Below are 20,378 nucleotides of genomic sequence, written 5' to 3'. Positions count from 1 at the left end.
GACTGCAAACCAAGTGGACTGAAAAGTGAGGAAATGATGCTTCCTCATCCCCACTATCTAAATGAAAAATTCCCTAGAAAATGTTTCCCAGCTGTCTGATATAAAACAAAAGGCACAAAAACTGTCCCCAACACATTGCACTAAGCAGAAAAGAGTAGTTTTCTTAACATCTAGTCTATTTCCCAGAAATGAAGAGCTTATCCCTGCTTTCACTTTCAATTTGGGGCAGTTTTGGTAGTTTGAGTCTTTCTGAGAATTTGTCCATTATGTCTAATTTAATGTGTTGGCATACAGTTTTTGATAGCACTACCTTAAAATCTTTTTTTATTTTTGTAGGTCAGAAGTAATGTCCCCTTTTCATTCTCGATTTTAGTAATTTGAGTCTCCTGTTCTTCTGTTGGGTTTTTGGTTTTGTTTTGGCCAGTCTAAAAAAGCAGTTTTGTTTTGCCAATTTTGTTGATCTCTTCTAAGAACAGCTTTTGGTTTTATTGATTTTCTCTACTTTTGTCTTCTATTCTCTATCTCATTAATTTCTACTCTTAATTTCCAGAGTTCTTTATTATTTTCTTCTTTCTTCTAGCTTCAGATTCAGTTTGCTCTTCATTTACTAGCATCTTAAGGTAAAAGATTAGGTTATTGATTTGAGTTCTGATATTTTCTTACTAATTGCTCTAGAGCTTATCGTATATATAATTTATGAGAATGTATCTCACATTTATGCTAAATCAGTTCCAATGAGACAATTTTTACTCTTGTAAGTCTAAAATACTAGTTTTTCTCACTTTTTTGATATTATTAAATGCGTTAAATATATGTTCAAGCAATATATTGTTATAATTAATTCATACAATTTTATGTCTTTTAAAGAAGCTGAAGGGGAAAGTATAAATGTATAGAGCTTGTTATATTGACTTACAGTTTCAGGTTCTCTTAATGTATTCCTGGGGGTTCAAGTTAACATCTGCTGTCATTTCTTTATTCCAATGCAGCTTTGCTCCTACCATCCTCTCTTGTCCTGTTCTTGTTAAGTATATCACGTTTCTATATGTTATGGGCCTGAAACACAATTATATACATATTGTTTTATATAAGTGTCTTATAAAAATTAGTTAAAAAGAGAAATAAGAAGAAACATGCATTTATACTGTCTTTTATAACTATATAATTATCTTACTGGGGCTCTTTGCTTGTCCATGTGGATGGGTATTGCCATCTGGAGTCATCTGCTTTCTGCCTGAAAATCTTCTTTTATTAATAGTATCTCTTGTAAAGTCAATTATCCAGTAGCAAATTTTGTTTGTTTCCAGGCTTGAATCTCCCCCTGGTTCACACTCTTTTTCAAAAAAGTCAGTTTCTGTAGGAAAAGCTTTGGAGCTCTGATTTTATGGACTGCCTCTCTCTCTCTCTCTCTGGAAAATATCTCTGAGCCACGACCCATTCGACTGGGCAGAGGTGATGGCTTCTGCTCTTTTCCAATTGCCCCTCCCAACATGGAAAAACTACCCTACAAGTGAACCAGAGTGAGGGTGACAGGCCAGGGTTTCTCATTCTGCCATTCCCGAGCTAGAGCTGAAATCTTCTTGCAAAAATTATAACTGAGAATATTATTAGGTGAAAGAGATCTGACCTGACTCTATCTTACTTCTAACCTCCAAGCTGTCCTTGTTCAACCCTGAGCATAGGCCGAACTGACATTGGAAGGAATTTAGTCAGCCCTTTCCCAAAATAAAACCCCTTCTTCCCTGAGGACTAGACTGACTTTGCGAGACTAACAAATCAGTCATGAGATTAGAAATTATGGTCTGGGAGTCATGCAGCTAGAGGCCACAAGATTCCAGACCTCTCCAATTGCCATCCAGGTCAATAAACTGGCTCATCTGGTCTTGTGGCCCCCATCAGGAACCAACTCATGCAAGAGGACAGCTTTGATGCCCTGTGATTTCATCCCCAACCCAGCCAATCAGCACTCCCCACTTTCCAACCTCCTACCCGCCAAATTATCCTCAAATGTCCTCCAAATGTTTCTGAGGGTCTCCACATTTTCAGGGAGACCGATTTGAGTAATAATAAAACTCGAGACTCCCATACAGCCAGCTCTGTGTGAATTAAACTCTTTCTCAATTCCCCTGTCTTGATAAATCAGCTCTACCTAGGCAACAGGCAAGGAGAACCTGTTGGACAATTACAGAACCTCTGCTCTATGAGTGGGACTGGGAGAGGTTGGGAGCCCTTGACTTCTGGCCACACTCACCAGAAATTTCGTCTTTACAACTCACTATTGGAGGGGATGAAAAATTCTGGTGGACTAGCACTCCTGATGGGATATGTTATCCCTGCTTAGAATGTGAGAGAAGAGGCAGTCCCACCTTCTTTCCATAGCCCCCAGTAGTGGACCTTTTGTCAACTCGAACTGAAAATGAGGATGAAGAGGCCTGAGGGTCAAGTGCCACAGACTCTTGTTATTCCTACCAGAGTTGTAGGAGTGCTCCTTCAATAGATGTTTCATTGTGACGTATGCTTCCAGGACAATTTGCAGAGATTTTAAATGGTTCAAATAATTTTGACAGATGTAAGAATGTTACGCTCTAAGAAGTAAAAGACTTTAAAGTAGTTTTAATATAAAGGAGCTACAGTGTTAAGGAAGGATAGAAAGAGTTTAGATAAAATTATTTTATAAAATGTGAATGAGAAAAGACACTATATCTGCATTTTATATACATCTAATATATAATTGTAATGTGTAAGTAAGAAACACTTTGCTGGGCCTGGTGGCTCACACTTGTAATCCCAGCACTTTGGGAGGCCAAGGTGGGTGGATCACCTGAGGTCAGGAGTTCAAGACCAGCCTGACCAACATGGAGAAACCCCATCTCTACTAAAACTACAAAATTAGCCAGGCATAGTGGTGCATGTCTGTAGTTCCACCTACCTGGGAGGCTGAGGCAGGAGAATCGCTTGAACCTGGGAGGTGGAGGTTGCAGTGAGCCAAGATTGTGTCACTGCACTCCAGCCTGGAAAACAAGACTGAAACTCCATCTCGAAAAAAAAAAAAAGAAAAAAGAAAAAAAGAAATGCTCACACAAGGTTGGGTCTGGTGGCTCACACCTATAATCCCAGCAATTTGGGAGGCCGCGGCAGGGGGATCATTTGAAGGAAGGGGTTCAAGACCAACCTAAGCAACAAAGTGAAACCACGTCACTATAAATATATTTTTTTAAATGAAATATTCACTCAGGCTTTTTACTATTTTATTTGTTTTTGCTGCAAAATAGAGATAATGCCACTTATTCTGTATGTTAGAAGTTTTTATTGAATTAGACACAAAACGCTAACAGCTCTTAGAAAACAATCTATAAAAATAAAATCACACTATAATGAATTTAAAAATAAAAAACCTGTAAATAAAATATTTCCACAAATTTTCACTTAGCAAACAAGCAGCATAGTGAAGTAGTTCAAGAAGGTATGGGATCATGAGTGCCTGGGTTCAGATTAATTACAGTGCTATGATTTTAGACAACTAATAAAGTCTTTCTGTGCTCAGTTTCTATAAAACCATGAGGAAATATTATGAGTTTTCAGTTGTGTGATTCATGTAAAGCCATCAGTACTGAGCCTGGAACATGAGTACAACACATGGAGCCCCCTCCTGACTGTGTGCTGGGCATTAACTGCCAGGGGCTAGGCGTTCATGAGAGTGCTAAACATGCCCTTTCCTTATGTACTGCACCTCTCAAAGAATAGGCAGCTCCATTGTGAGTGTGTCTATTATTTTAGGAAATTGTATCTGAAAATTAACGTGATGCCTCCTCATTCTAAGATTCTCAAACTGACTCAATCCATGAGACACATATCATTGTATTCAAAAGCTAATGGACATTTTGTTAGACAATAAATGGTTTCTAAGGTTTCCAACAACAACCAAAACAAACAAACAAAAAAATAAACTTTGAAACTTTTGGTTGAGCAATCATTAAACCCTCCCACTGGCACACTCCAGTAATTCCATTTATGGTAGTGGAGTCAGTGACTTGAACGAAGTACTTTCAGTTTCATATTACTCTAAATCCATTATAAATCTGCTAAATTTCTAAATATTTCATAACTGAGGAAATCCCAGACCTACAACGTTGGAACAGTGAAATATTAGTCCAAGGATCCAGTGAGAGACACAGAAGTGCTAGAAGCCACTCCTCGTGAACTAAGGAGAAAAAGAACAGGTAAGAACTTTTGCTACTTCTCATTAATCAGCTTTCTCTCTAGCTCCAAAGGATCTCAGCTCAGGGATATGGAACCTATAATGTTGTGGCAGGGATGGGAAGGAATTTATAAAAGTCAGTTTGTTTTCTTAAACATCACCAGAACCAAATTAGGCTGCAGATGAGCCTGAAGCAGGACACAGGTCAGATGAAATCCTGGTGTTATCAGGGACAGCATGGCCCTAAGTGCCACTACAGTGCTTGTGTTGTCTACAGCACCAGTAGACAGGGGCAATCAAGACTCCCTGGGTTCAGATTAGTCATAGTGCTATGAGCTTAGATAACTGATAAAGTCTTTCTGTGCCTTGGTTTCTACAAAATCATAGGGAAATACTTGTTATGAGATTTAAGTAGTGCAATTCATGTAAACCAGTCAGCACTGAGCCTGGAACATGAGTACAATGCATGGAGCCCCCTCCTGACTCTGTGCTCGGCATTAAGTGCCAGGGGCTAGGTGTTCATGAAAGTGTAAAACATGCCCTTTCCTCACTTATTGCACCTCTAAAAGAATAGGCAGCTCCCTTGTGAATTGTCTCTTGTTATAGGAAATTATATCTAAAAATTAATGTGATGCCTCCTCATTCTACAACTCTCAAACAGCTAATCTTGAGATACATTCCATTTTTTTCAATACCTAATGGACATGTTCTTAAAACAATAAATGGTCTCTAAGATCTCTTCCAACAAAAAACCTTGAAACTTCACTTTAAACCCTCCTACTAGCAGAATCCAGAAATTGCATTTATGGTTATTGAGTCAGTGCCTTGAAAAAAGTACTTTCAGTTTCATTAGGCTCTGAAGCCATTACAATTGTTGCTTAACTTCTAACTATTTGATCACTGAGGAAAATCCAGAAAGCTACGTAACACTAGAGGGGTAAAATAAAAGTCCAGCGATCCAGTGAAAGAAAAGAGAAGTGACAGAAACAACTTGACCTGGACTGAAGAGAAAAGCACAGATCCTATTGCTTCTTCTCCAGCTCTGAAGTACCTCAGCTCAGGGACGTGGAGCCTATAACGTTGTGGCAAGGTTGGGAAGAAATTTATAAAAATCAGTTCCTTTTCTTAAAAATGACCAGGACCAAATTAGGCTGCAGCTGAGCCTGACGTGGGACACAGGTCAGATGAAATCCTGGTGTTATCAGCAGCAGCATAGCTCTAAGTGCCACTACAGTGCTTGTGTTGAACGAGGCACCAGCAGACAGGAACTAAACTGAGAGTTTGAAATGCACTAGGATAGTCTTTCTCTTTGTTGACATTGTCTGTGTTGACTAGGGACATGATTACATTTCCACTGTTAGTGATGGAGCTTGCTGAATCCTACTTCTATGCAGCTAAGAAATGGAAAGAGTTACAAATGGGTTCTTTTCATGAGAAGGAAAGAAGAGCAAATGAGAAGCAGAGTAAGCACCCCACTGACACGTTAAAGACAAAGAAAAAACTGAAACCCATCATGAAAGCAGTATACTTTTCATTACGCTTTTGAACTTTGTTTCAGAATGGATTACTTTCTTTAGAAATAGTCCAGACTCACTAATTTCCTAGTGCCCACTGATGCCCTGTCGCTTAGAAGTGAAATTCAACCCCACTGCTTCACTAAAGTGCTTCCAATTTTGTTTTCTTTTAGTAGAGAGTGGGGCCTAATGTGTTTCCTCTTTAATTCTCCTGTAATGCATCTCTAGAGAAAATATCTTTGCTTACTTTAACCTCTCCATGCACTCAGACTACTTTGATCCTGCCTTCTGGAAAGTCTTCCCCTGAATTCCTTGTCAAGACACTAGTCTCATTCATGGCCTTCCGGTCTGACAGTCTCTCTCTCTCTCTCTCTCTCTCTCTCTCTCTCACAGACACACACACACGCACACGCACACACACACACACACACTCCCAGCCCCTTAGCTTCCTCTTCTCCACTCCTACTATTCCTCCTCTTTCTGTTTCTCTTTCTCCTACCCTACCAAATGGAAAACAGAACAAAACAGAAATCCTAAAGCTGCATCGCTGGAAATATATTTTATTTGAACAACTTCCTAGGTAGCTCTCTTTATCTGCCTCTTGATCTTTTAATTCTTATTGCATTATCTGGGGAGAAACATTCAGTATTTGCAATTTTGAATTAATACCCTCACTGAGTTAGAGGCTACCTTATCGTGACTCTAATGAAACTGAAATTTCATGGCGCATTTTGGGAGGCCGAGGCGGGCGGATCACAAGGTCAGGAGATCGAGACCATCCTGGCTAACACGGTGAAACCCCGTCTCTACTAAAAAATACAAAAAATTAGCCGGGCGCAGTGGCGGGCGCCTGTAGTCCCAGCTACTCCAGAGGCTGAGGCAGGAGAATGGCGTAAACCCGGGAGGCGGAGCTTGCAGTGAGCAGAGATCCGGCCACTACACTCCAGCCTGGGCGACAGAGCAAGACTCCGTCTCAAAAAAAAAAAAAAAAAATTCATGGCTCTTCTCTTGGACATGCCCCTTCAGAGCCCTCCAAAGGTTCCCTAGCCATGTATTTCACATGTTTGTATAGTTCTATAAAGTTTACAAAAGTATGTTACATTGTTTCCACTTCCAGAATGGCACTGTGAGCAGCTTTGTCAATCCTCATTGCAGTGAAATAAGCATAACCAGTTGAAGATGGAGGAAGGAACACATTTAAAAATCTTTGAAAATTATTCTAAGGGTAAACATCAAACTATGAACACTGATTCACTGTGTTGGATGTCTATTCACTGTAAGAATTAATAAGTAAATCAATATTGAATTCCTTACAAATAGCTAGGATGCAAAATAAATCCTCTAAATCCTATTCTATCTTCCATTAATTGACTAGTGAAAATATTTAATAAGAATCCAAAAAGAAAGTTTTCTACAATAAATTAAATGAAATATTTGGGTTGTGAGAGTAGTTGAGTGTTGATAAGTCACCGTCATGCTAACATTTTTTGTAATGAGTTACTTTGACTATACTTCCATAACTTTCTCAAATGATACAGATTTTGCCTCATCTCTCTCGCTGTCACACACAAAACTTTTGGCCATACTGGGGAATCTTATGATTATCCCTTATAGTTGCAAAACACTAGAAATTTTCATTTATTTCACCTCCTCTCTTGCAGACAAGGGAACACCCTGGACATGGCATCAGAGGTCCACATGACAGGCCCAATGTGCCTCATTGAGAACACTAATGGGCGACTGATGGCGAATCCAGAAGCTCTGAAGATCCTGTCTGCCATTACACAGCCTGTGGTGGTGGTGGCGATTGTGGGCCTCTATCGCACAGGGAAATCCTACCTGATGAACAAGCTGGCTGGAAAGAAAAAGGGTGAGTGACATGAGCAAAGATCTGCCAAGTCCCTTCTGTCCATCTACACAGTCAGCATCCATTACAAGGGTGTGAGGAGAGAAAGAGATGAGGATGATTACTGAAAGCTAACTTTCCATTCACAGTCGGGCTCATCTTCATGCTATTCCAGGGGATAAGATTCAATTCGTTAATTATTCCATGATACCTTAGTTTCCCTTTCAAAAGCACAAATAATGCCTTTCCTGAAAGGAGTAAGACGGTAATAAAAATAATTAGTGTACAGAAAAATAACTATAATAAACTATACAATGTTTATTATAATTTTTATGCAATATCAGAGAGTTTACAGTGATCTTTAAGGTTGAAAAAATGTTTCAGTCTGTATTGGATATTCTTTTCTGTTGTAAAAAATAAACATAAAATTTAGCCTCGTAACCATTTTTAAGTGTACAGCTCTGTGACATTAATTAAATTCACACTGTTATACAACTGTCACCTCCATCCATATCCAGAACTCTTTCATCTTGCCTAACAGAAACTCTGTACTAATTAAACAAAAGCTCCACATAAACCCATTGCCTGCCATCATTCTACATTCTATCTCTATGAATTTGACTACTACAGAAACCTCATATAAGTGGAATCATTCAATATTTGTCCTTTTATGACTGGCTTATTTCAGTTCATATGTCTTCAAGGTTCATCAGTGTGTTAGCACATGTCAAAACTCTTCCTTTCTAAGGCTTAGTAATTGTACGTGTATACTAATTTGTCTATCTCTTCATCTGTCAATGGCCACTTGGATTGCTTCCACCTTTGTCTGTTATAAATAAGGCTAATAGGAACATGGGTGTCTGAATATCTGTTCAAGTCCCTGCTATCACTTCCTTTAGGAATATATCCGGAAGGGGGATTGCTGGCTCATGCAGTCGTTCCATGTTAACTTTTTTTTTTAAAGAAATCACTATACCATTTTCCACAATTACTATACTGTTTTACATTCCCAACAGAAATGTACAAGGGTTCTAATTTCTCTGCATCCTCACCAACATTTTTTATTTTCAGTTTTTTTTTTTTTTTTTTTTTGATAGTGCCCATATGAATGGATGTTAAGTAGTATCTCGTTGTGGTTTTGATTTTCATTTCCCTAATGACTAGTGATATTGAGCATATTTTCATGCGCTTATTGGCAACTTGAATATCTTCTTTGGGAGAATATCTATTCAAGTCCTTTGTTCATTTGTTAATCTGGTTTTTATTTGCATTGCTTTGTAAATTTTTTTATATTTTCTAGATATCAATCCCTTATCATATACATGTTTAGCAAATCTTTTCTTACGTTCTATGTGATGCCTTTTTTAACTCTGTCCGTAGTGTCCGTTAATACACAAAAGTTTTAAATTTTGCTGAAGTCCCACTAATCTATGTTTTCCTTTATTGTCTATAGTTTTGGTTTCTTATTAAAAAAAAAATCACCAAATCCAATATGTAAAACTTTTACCCTTTGTTTTCTTCTACAACTTTTATAATGTTAACTCTAATGTTCAGTTATTTGATCCATTTTGAGTTCATATTTGTAAGTTATAAGGTAACAGCCCAACTTTTTGTTTTTTGTTTTTTGTTTTTTTTGAGACAGAGTCTTGCTCTGTTGCCCAGGCAGGAGTGCAGTGGCGTGATCTCGGCTCACTGCAAGCTCCACCTCCCGGGTTCACGCCATTCTCCTGCCTCAGCCTCCCGAGTAGCTGGGACTACAAGCGCCAGCCACCATGCCCAGCTAGTTTTTTGTATTTTTAGTAGAGACGGGGTTTCACCTTGTTAGCCAGGATGGTCTCGATCTCCAGACCTCGTGATCCACCCACCTCAGTCTCCCAAAGTGCTGGGATTATAGGCATGAGAAACTGCGCCCGGCCAACAGCTCAACTTTTTAAGGAGATATCTCATTTCCTCAACATCATTTGTTAAGGAGACTCTCCTTTCTTCATTAAATGATCTTGACACTGGTACTGGAAATCATCGACCATATGTGTCAGAGTTTATTCATGGGCTGTCTTTTCTATTCCATTGGTTTATATGTCAGTCTTTATACAGGTACCATACATGGTTTTGTAATACGTTTCAGAACTCAGAAACTGTGAGACTCCAACTTTGCTCTTCCTTTTTAAGATTATTTTCATCATTAGGGGATCTCTGGAAATTTCATATGAAAGTTAGGATGGATTTTCTATTTATACAAAGTAATTGGAATGTTGGTAGGGATCACATCAAACCTGTACATCACTTTGGGTAGTAGTGACATCTTAAGAATATTGAGTCTTCCAATCCATAAACACAGGATGTCTTTCTAATAACTTATGTCACCTATAATTTCTTTAAAGGATGTTTGAAGTTTTCACTCTACAAGTCTTTCACCTGCTTGGTTAAACTTATTCCTAGGTAGTGTATTCTTTCAATGCTGTTAAATGGGATTGTTTTCAAAATTTCCTTTTCTTTTTGTTTGGAAAGGAAATTAGAATTTCCTTTCTAATTCTATTTTTTACACTAGCAACTGATTTCTCCACATTGACTTTGTATGCTACAACTTTGGTGAATTGTTTTAAGAGTTCTAATCTTTTTTTGTGGAATATTTAATGTTTTCTACAAATTACATATTATCATCAGCAGACAGAGATAATTTTACTTTTTCATTACCAATTAGGGTACCTCCTTTATGCTTTTCTTGTATAATTACTCTGGATAGGACTTGCAGTGTTCTGTGGAACACAATTGACAAAAGTAGGCACCCTTTCTTGTTCCTGATATAGGAAAAGCTATGATGCTTCACTATTAAATGTGAAGTGAGCTGTGGGTTTTTAATATATGGCCTTTATTATGTTGAGGTACTTTCTATTTTTACTTTGTTGATTATTTTTATCATGAAAGTCTCCTGAATTTTTCCATGCATTAGATATTCCAATTTCCTATTTCTTTGATTGTAAGTAAGTAAGGTGAATAGTGATTGTTGTTTCGGTTCTCTCTCTTAACCTTAAATATGTTACCTTTTCCTTCAATTGCCAGAACTGCCTGTTACTAGATCTTCATCTCTGGTCTCCTCTCTCCCTTGCAGGCTTCTCTCTGGGCTCCACAGTGCAGTCTCACACTAAAGGAATCTGGATGTGGTGCGTGCCCCATCCCAAGAAGCCAGGCCACGTCCTAGTTCTGCTGGACACCGAGGGTCTGGGAGATGTAGAGAAGGTGAGACTCAAGGATCCAATTGTGGAGTGAGCCCCTCTTCTCTGAATATTTTATGCACCATTTAATTGTTTATTAACCATTAACTATAGGCTGTAATATGTGGGGTTTAACACAGATGCATAAAGGGAGCACAAATAATCCCAGTGTCATGAGTCTTATCCTGCAGAGAACTTTAGTTAAGAATTTGGTTGCTAAAGCCTCGTGACTTTGTATTTAAACTTAAATTCTGTCACTAATTCAGTAGCCTGAGAAAATTGACTTATTTTAGCCTCAGCATTCCAACCTTCAAAATGTATGGAAAAGACCTATGTTGGCCACATAGTATTATTTTGAATATTTAATAAGATAATACATTTCAGGTGTATATTAATTACTTGATAAAATAGCAACTAATAGTATCAATCTTATATGTGAATTTTGTTATTGAAAAAAAAAGAGAAAATTTTAAATTTAAATTGTACTTCAGGCCTTAAAATGCCCACCAACCTTGAATTTTAATTTTGCAATTATCTGTTGATGATCATTAGACCTAGTAAGAATCATAGTAACCCAAAAGCACTCGTCAAAAAACTACCCAAAGCCACATCCTACTGAGAATAATTTTTGAATTGTCTTCCTTTAATAGGTCATTAGTGTTAAAAAAAAAACCAAAAAAACAAAAAACAAACAAACAAACAAACAAAACCTCTAACATATGAACATTGTTTTACTACTGTTACTCTGGAAAGTGCTGTGACGATGAAACTTGCTCCTGACTCCAGCGTGTCTTGACTTCCAGGGTGACAACCAGAATGACTCCTGGATCTTCGCCCTGGCCATCCTCCTGAGCAGCACCTTCGTGTACAATAGCATAGGAACCATCAACCAGCAGGCCATGGACCAACTGCAGTATCCTTTGTGACCCAGAACAGCACCAAGGTCAGAGGGGACACCTGTAGTCATAAACCAGCTGCCTGACTATGAATCCTCATGAATCAAGCTCAAGAGGAGAAAACAAAAAATAATGCAAGTACGAGGAGCGATCCCATGTATCCACTTTAGAAATGACATTTAGGTTAGGAGCAAAGGAAAATGGAAGGTTTGGGAATGTGTTGGACTAATATGGGATGAGGTCCCTGTTCATTTTGTCACATTTCCTTAGTTAGCTACTCAGCTATGTGACAGAGCTGACACATCGAATCCGATCAAAATCCTCACCTGATGAGAATGAGAATGAAGATTCAGCTGACTTTGTGAGCTTCTTCCCAGACTTTGTGTGGACACTGAGAGATTTCTCCCTGGACTTAGAAGCAGAAGGACAACCCATCACAGCAGATGAGTACCTGACATACTCCCTGAAGCTGAAGCAAGGTAACGGAGAGCTTCAACTGATAAATGAGGATGAGAAAACAAAAGAAATTATCATTTTTCAGTTTACTACTGCTAGTTTTCCCAAATTTGCAGTTTTCTATGTCTTCTGCTGGCTATTCCTAGAGATTAATGCTTGTTGAATATCTAGATTAATAGATGTTATTTTAAATTACATTTGTCATTGTTCTAGAACAAGTTTCTTGTTCTTTCACCTTTGTGTATGCTGTGATTAGGTTAATTTTATCTCCCTGCATAGGGTTTGTGATCTTCTACTTAGCCATAGAGTATGGAGTACAATAGATATTTTTTAAAAGAACATAGACTAAAACATGAACCGTATGCTAGTCCAAGCACTGGCAAACTACAGCCCAAGACACATCATGGCCAATCCTGCCTGCCAGCTATCTTTGTAAACAGGGTTTTCTTGGAATAATGCTACGCCCATTCATTTACATATTGTCTAAAGCTGTAGTCATGCTCCAATAACAGAGTTGAGTACTTGGAAAAGAGACCATCCAGCCTGAAGAGCCTAAAATATTTACTATTTGGCCCTTTACAGAAACACTTATATTAGGCAATTTTATAATTTTTTTACGTTTCTCTAGGTACCAGTGAAAAAGATAAAACTTTTAATCTGCCCCGACTCTGTATCCGGAAGTACTTCCCAAAGAAGAAATGCTTTGTCTTTGATCGCCCCGTTCACCGCAAGAAGCTTGCCCAGCTCGAGAAACTACATGATGAAGAGCTGGACCCCGAATTTGTGCAACAAGTAGCAGACTTCTGTTCCTACATCTTTAGCAATTCCAAAACTAAAACTCTTTCAGGAGGCATCAAGGTCAACGGGCCTCGTAAGTCCCCTTCCTAGTACTTCTGCTCATTGTTTAAATCTAGAGGAGCATAGAATAACTTCCACCTAGTTTAAGCTTTGAAAAATCCCAGTCTACTGCTATATTTTGTTAAATTCTAGATGGCACCAATGTTTCTAATATATATTGTTACTCAAATTTCCAGTCTAGGAAAAGGCCAAAGGAAAAAAAGTTCTACTGCTTAAAATTGCCCTATGTAAATATAACTGTAAATAATTTAAATAGGGAAAATTTAAAAGTCAATTCACATGGCTGTAATTCAAGGACTTATATCTACATGTACTTATTGGCTAGCACACTGAAAAGCACATATGCAACATTTCCAGCATTACAGAAAGCGCTTTTGAACAATACTGTGATAAAATAATCCAAATGGAGGACTCCTTTTTATTGGAATAGTGTCATTTGTTTCATACATATTGATCGAATGCTTACTGAGAATAGACTAAAAATATAGACATAAATGAAATAGATATGGTTCCTGCCCTAATGGTGCTTGGGGTTAAAACGGATGCAAACATTCAATTAAGTCTATGTAATCTAATACAAGAACTCTCAAATGTTGGTATGCATACATATCTTCTGAGGATCTTACGAAAGAGAAAAGTCTAATTCAATAGATCTTGGACAGGGTCTGAGAGTCTGTATTTCTAGCAAGCTTCCAGGTGATACTGAGGACATTGATGCTGTGAGAAAAATAGGTGGTATTTGACATGCTCAGAATTACACGGAATAGAGACTTTCTTTACCACAAGAAACATTATCATTTGTTTTCCATATGCAGGTCTAGAGAGCCTGGTGCTGACCTATGTCAATGCCATCAGCAGTGGCGATCTGCCCTGCATGGAGAATGCAGTCCTGGCCTTGGCCCAGATAGAGAACTCAGCTGCAGTGCAAAAGGCTATTGCCCACTACGAACAGCAGATGGGCCAGAAGGTGCAGCTGCCCACAGAAACCCTCCAGGAGCTGCTGGACCTGCACAGGGACAGTGAGAGAGAGGCCATTGAAGTCTTCATCAGGAGTTCCTTCAAAGATGTGGACCATCTATTTCAAAAAGAGTTAGCGGTAATTTTTGTCTCAGATTTACATGGTTTAGGATCATGGAAGCCAAAGTAGGAAAAGGAAAGAAAACGAGTATTTATTCTGATAGAAGTAATTCCTCCCAGCTTCCATAATGGTGAAAACAACAGATTTGTAATCGCATCAATCAGAAGCACCAATTGTATTATTACAGACCCAAAGTTCTAAAACATTTTTTCCTGAATAATTTTCCCTTTACTTATGCATATAACGGACAACCAGAGATTCTAATAAAATTACCTGCCCACTCTTCTCAGACTGATTTGATATTCTAGCCAAACACAAAGAAAATTTTTATCCTAATTATCTTGAACACGCTTCTGATCAGCCACATTTATTCCATATGAAATCATTAGTCCAATATGCAAAAGCAGAGTTTTCCTCTAACTGTTGACATAAAGCTATCAATCTCAGCCCTGAATCTCACCTCCAAAAAGAAAGCGACTTCAGTAGAAAGTGGGGTCAGGAGGAAGAGGGTGCTCCTGCTGAGGAGTCTGTCAGTTTCTCCAGAGTCATTAACTTTCTATTTCCAGAAGTCTTTCCCAAAATTCTGAGGTCAAGCTCACATCCTTTCCCTGTTACTCTTTTTACTTCCTATTTTTACATTAAAGGCCCAGCTAGAAAAAAAGCGGGATGACTTTTGTAAACAGAATCAGGAAGCATCATCAGGTCGTTGCTCAGCTTTACTTCAGGACATTTTCAGTCCTCTAGAAGAAGAAGTGAAGATGGGAATTTATTCAAAACCAGGGGGCTATCGTCTCTTTATTCAGAAGCTACAAGACCTGAAGAAAAAGTACCACGAGGAACCAAGGAAGGGGATACAGGTAACCAAGATTTATCTGTCAGTTATGGAAATCTGCTGACCTGCCTCCTACAAACACCAAGGTGACCAAGTCTCGTTGCACACAGGTGTGCTTTTTTGTTTGCATAACATTCATGCTTTTATTCAATAACAAATGCAAAGAGACTGTTATACCAAATATGTCCTAGGTGCTCATCAAACAGAGTACAGTCAATTAACTATTGAGTTATAAATTCAATTACCAGATGAAGCACAAAGTTATTATTGTCATCATTACAGCTGGGCTTTTCCTGTTGCAAGAGAGAGGAACCTAATGATGGCTGCTTAGACAAAAATAGTAATTCATTGATTTAGGCTGCAAACTGGCTTTACAGGACAGGTGGGTCTAAGGTTTCAAATCCCCACAGTTTTCTCCCTCCCATCCTCCCTCTATCTGAGTCACTCTGATATTTGCTTTCTCAAAGATGGCTTCATTCCCCAGCAGGCTCAGCCCATCTGGGACCACAGCATTACCAGTTCCAAACTTAGAGCCCTTAATCTAAACAGGACAGAGACCATCTTTTTCCCAGTATCTATATTAGCCTACTAAAAATGACTGCTAAGTAGGATGCTCTGATCAGCTTGCCAGGAGCATGTGCCTGTCACTCGGACAGGGAATTTGGTCACCAAGAACAACAGGGTCAAGAGGAAGAATTCCCAGAGGAAAGGATGGCAGGAAGACGAACAGGAACACCTGCTTCCAGCCATTTCCTACTGCTCACTCTGTGTTCTCTGGGTCCTAAGGCTGAAGAGATTCTACAGACATACTTGAAATCCAAGGAGTCTATGACTGATGCAATTCTACAGACAGACCAGACTCTCACAGAAAAGGAAAAGGAGATTGAAGGTGAGGAGTGAGTTAAGAGATTAGATGGCCTCAAAAGCTCTGAAAATTGAAATAACTTGACTAGATAAACATGAGACGGTTTAACTAGAGCAGGATCCACAAAGGTGTGTCTTATTTGCTGAGGTTGTCTCTGAGTAGGGCATCTGCAGTCAACAACAACGACAGGTAAGTGTAGAAGGAAGAATGAGGCAACAAGATAACCCCACACAAATTTTTCTTCTTCCTTTTCCTCCACAGTGGAACGTGTGAAAGCTGAGTCTGCACAGGCTTCAACAAAAATGTTGCAGGAAATACAAAGAAAGAATGAGCAGATGATGGAACAGAAGGAGAGAAGCTATCAGGAACACTTGAAACAACTGACTGAGAAGATGGAGAGGGACAGGGCCCAGTTGCTGAAAGAGCAAGAGAGGACCCTCGCTCTTAAACTTCAGGTATCTAATTGCATCACCTCGAGGTTTCTGTTTTTCTGTTTTCTCTCCATTCTCCCTGATCACAAACTTAGTGTGGCAGGGAGAACATGAAGTCCAGGGGAAGGACCCTGCTTGCTTGCTTGTACTTTTCAATTCCTGTCTGTCCGGCCTGAACTGGCTACTGCCAAGTCTGGTCACTAAAAGATTTTTATTTGCAGTTGTGTAACATTCAGTCATTTATCAGTATATCCTTCAATTCAAGGCAGCCATTATCTGCCAGGCATTATTAAAATATCTGTATCTTGGCCGGGCGCGGTGACTCACACCTGTAATCCCAGCACTTTGGGAGGCCGAGGCAGGCAGATCACGAGGTCAGGAGATCCAGACCATCCTGGCTAACATGGTGAAATCCCGTCTCTACTAAAAATGAAAAAAAAAAATTAGCTGGGCATGGTGGTGGGCACCTGTAGTCCCAGCTACTGGGGAGGCTGAGGCAGGAGAATGGCATGAACCCAGGAGGCGGAGCTTGCAGTGAGCCGAGGATCGTGCCACTGCACTCCAGTCTGGGCAACAGAGCGAGCCTCCGTCTAAAAAAAGAGAAAAATCTGTATCTCTTGCTTAATACCATATGAAGAAAGAACTATATCCTTATTACTTAAAAGAAGAAACAAACATTCCAAAAAGAATAAATAATTAAGTTCACACAGCTAGTAAATACATCGGAGTAAATACAGCTAGTAAATACATCATCACTTAGTGGAATCCACAATGATTATTTTTTTCTGTGACACCTAGTAGGAAATTAAATTTATGAAAACCTTTATGAGCAGAAAGGCTCCTAACCCTCACACCTGTGTGATACTCTGCTAATTCTGACCACTTTTTATGTCCTGCTCCCAGTTTGTTTTGAGTTGTGAGCTATGTGCAGAAACTCAGTGTGGTCAGTCTGGCACTCGGATTTCTTACCTATCTTCGGCTACCCCTGACACCAAGGTGTGGCAGCTTAGATCAAATTTCCTAATGCATGATCCATATACCTTATGAGATTTTGAGGATACTTTGCTTATTTCTGTGTTATGTCATATACATAATAGTGTAAGGAACATGGCTGTGCTTTGATCAAGGATAAGCCAAAGTACGATGTTTACACCTTGCATGACTCAGTGAGTCTAGAGCACAGGCGTATAACTCCACTTCTCATCATAGCCATGTAGACATAACATAGAGAAGCTCACCACTATAGCCATAACATAGGGAAGGCCATCACTTGGCTCTAAGCCACTATTGTCTATAAAAGGTATAATTCCCTGTTGACACTGTGCAGGTGCTGGTGCCCAAAGAGAAAGCCAAAGCTGTCCGTCTTCGCAGACAGACAGAGGGGAACCAGGACACAGCTCAGCCCACTCATGCCGAGAGAGAGAGAGAGAGTTAAGCTGCTGACCTGGAAGGCAGGGGAGAGCCGGCTGCATAGCTGTGTGGGGGGCTGCGGGGCTAAGCAGCCAAGGCAGGGCAGACAGTGTAGACAGCTAGTGTGAGAAAGCTGTTGATAAGAGCTGGTGCTGAATAAAATCATATTCACCTGCCTACGGCCCCCCGAATGGTCTTTCTGCTCATCTGCCCACGCCCTCCCAACCTCAACATGACCTGTGGCATAGTCGTGAACCTGACAAAGAGCATATGTATAGGTAGGTATGTAAAAGAATGCATAGATAAGAGTTGAAGCCAAACATATGATCAAAACTGCCCACCAAGCTATACACAATTAATGGGGGGAAAATCAAGGCTGGTAATTTAGGTTCATCAAACATAGCAAAATGTATAAGCTAAAACTCTCTCTTAGCTAAAGGATTCCCAGGAGAAGAAATCCTGAGCCTGGATGCCCAAGCAAAAGTATAATGAAAATTAAGGCTAGAGAATATTTTAAGAGAAAATTAAATAACAAATCATTGAATGTGGAAACCAGATAGAATATTTCAATTTGCCTGATGCTACACTTTACTCAGCCTCCGTTTGTCCCTTTTTAGGAACAGGAGCGACTGCTAAAAGAGGGATTTCAAACAGAAAGCAGAAAAATGCAAAATGAGATACAGGATCTCCAGAAGAAAATGAGACAACGAAGGATATGTACCATAAGCTAAAGACCAGAGCCTTCCTGTCACCCCTACCCAAGGCATAACTGAAACAATTTTAGAATTTGGAACAAGCGTCACTACATTTGATAACAATTAGATCTTGCATCATAACACCAAAATTATAAAGGCATGCAGTACAGTGATCAAAATCATGTTTTTCCTTTAAAAAAAAAAAAAAGACTGTAAATTGTGCAACAAAGATGCATTTACCTCTGTATCAACTCAGGAAATCTCATAAGCTGGTACCACTCAGGAGAAGTTTATTCTTCCAGATGACCAGCAGTAGACAAATGGATACTGAGCAGAGTCTTAGGTAAAGTCTTGGGAAATATCTGGGCATTGATCTGGCCAAGTCTACAATGTCCCAATATCAAGGACAACCACCCTAGCTTCTTAGTGAAGACAATGTACAGTTATCCATTAGATCAAGGCTACACAGTCTATGAGCAATAATGTGATTTCTGGACATTGCCCATGTATTATCCTCACTGATTATTTCAAGCTAAAGCAAACTACCTTATACAGAGATCTAGAATCTCTTGATGTTCTCCAGAGGAAGGTGGAAGAAACCATGGGCAGGAGCAGGAATTGAGTGATAAACAAATGGGCTAAAGAAGAAAACTTTTCTTCTTGTTCAGTTCATCCAAATTATAACTTCAATGGGACACTTTAGACCATTAGACAATTGACACTGGATTAAGCAAAGTTACATAATGTCAAATACACACTGTATTTATGATAATGTATAATTTGCAAAGATGGACTTTAAAAGATGATATGTAGCCAAACTGAAATAATTCAATTACTTATTGTTTAGAATGCTAAAGCTTATGCTAGTCTTTTCTAATTCTTAACAGTCATACTTGAAATCTTGCTGAGTTTCCCCAGAAGAGAATATGGGATGTTTTTTGACATTTTTGACCCATTTAATAATGCTCTTGTGTTTACCTAGTATGTGTAGACTTTATCTCATGTGTCAAAAGTCCTAGGAAAGTGACTGATGTTTCTTATAGCAATTAAAAATTATTTTTGAACTGAAAATACAATGTATTTCACTAGGCTTCTTATTTCTGATTTTCTTTTTTTGCAGTTCTTTTTATCAGAAAATAAGGTTTTAGTCTATAGCAATAGTTGGCAATCTTTTCTGTAAATACCAGATAGTAACAATTTATGGCTTCGCAGGTCATACAGTCTCTGTCTGAAGTACTCAGCTCTGCATGTAGTGCAAATGCAGCCATAGAAAATACAAAAACCAATAGGTGTGGCTATGTTCCAATCAATTTTTACTTTCAATAACCAGGTGGCACCCATAAGCCATCGTTTGCAGAACTCTGTTTTACAGAAACATTGGTCAAAGTTTTACATACCTGCCTTGTGTTACTCACATGTATAAAAATCATATGGATGAAATTATATATATTAGAATCTTGAAAAAACTATGTGGTTATTCAAAAGAACACAGTAAGAAAAAAAGCAGGGAAGCAACTAATGCCATTAAATCCACATTAATAATCCTGTCTTTCCTAATTGCTTTGCTTAGAGGCCTTTTGTTACCTTGAACTACCTCTGATTCAATCACATGGCAAATGCCTCCTTTCACAATAGAGCGTGGGGCTGCCGAGCACTGTTTCTTCGTTGAACTGAAACTTCATAGAAGACCAGATGAGACCACAGAATACTAGATGAAACGTTCATGTAGATATGCTTGATATTTTCTTCCAAGCTCCATTGCTACAAAGGTGTAAATAAAATACATTTTTATGAGTTGAAGTAACTTCACAGTAGAAAATAATAACTCTGCCTTCAAAAGCAAATAATGGTTTCTTTGTTAATCAATAAAGCATCAGAAAACGAAGCATCAGAAAACAAAGAATTAGCAAAATTGAGTTACTTCCTCCCCAGTTTGGTAGCATTAATATTTAGACCAAATTCTGGCCGGGTGCTGTGGCTCGAACCTGTAATCCCAGCACTTTGGGAGGCCGAGGCGGGCGGATCACGAGGTCAGGAGATCCAGACCACCCTGGCTAATACAGTGAAACCCCGTCTCTACTAAAAAT

General features: G+C 39.0%; 1 protein-coding gene across 1 annotated transcript; it reads left to right on the top strand.

The window, feature by feature from the left end:
• Positions 1-3,256: 3,256 nt before the first annotated feature.
• On the top strand, positions 3,257-19,362 carry LOC112611311 (guanylate-binding protein 1). Its single transcript, XM_025365023.1, has 11 exons — positions 3,257-4,220; positions 7,374-7,582; positions 10,668-10,795; positions 11,574-11,683; positions 11,949-12,145; positions 12,751-12,993; positions 13,796-14,076; positions 14,703-14,915; positions 15,677-15,779; positions 16,017-16,210; positions 18,214-19,362. Exons 2-11 carry the CDS (start codon positions 7,393-7,395, stop codon positions 18,325-18,327), a joined length of 1,773 nt encoding a protein of 590 aa, XP_025220808.1. The 5' UTR covers positions 3,257-4,220; positions 7,374-7,392; the 3' UTR covers positions 18,328-19,362.
• Positions 19,363-20,378: the final 1,016 nt, after the last annotated feature.

This window comes from Theropithecus gelada, chromosome 1, assembly GCF_003255815.1.
Source record: "Theropithecus gelada isolate Dixy chromosome 1, Tgel_1.0, whole genome shotgun sequence".
NCBI lineage: Eukaryota > Metazoa > Chordata > Mammalia > Primates > Cercopithecidae > Theropithecus > Theropithecus gelada.
This window is presented reverse-complemented; position numbering and strand designations above follow the sequence as displayed.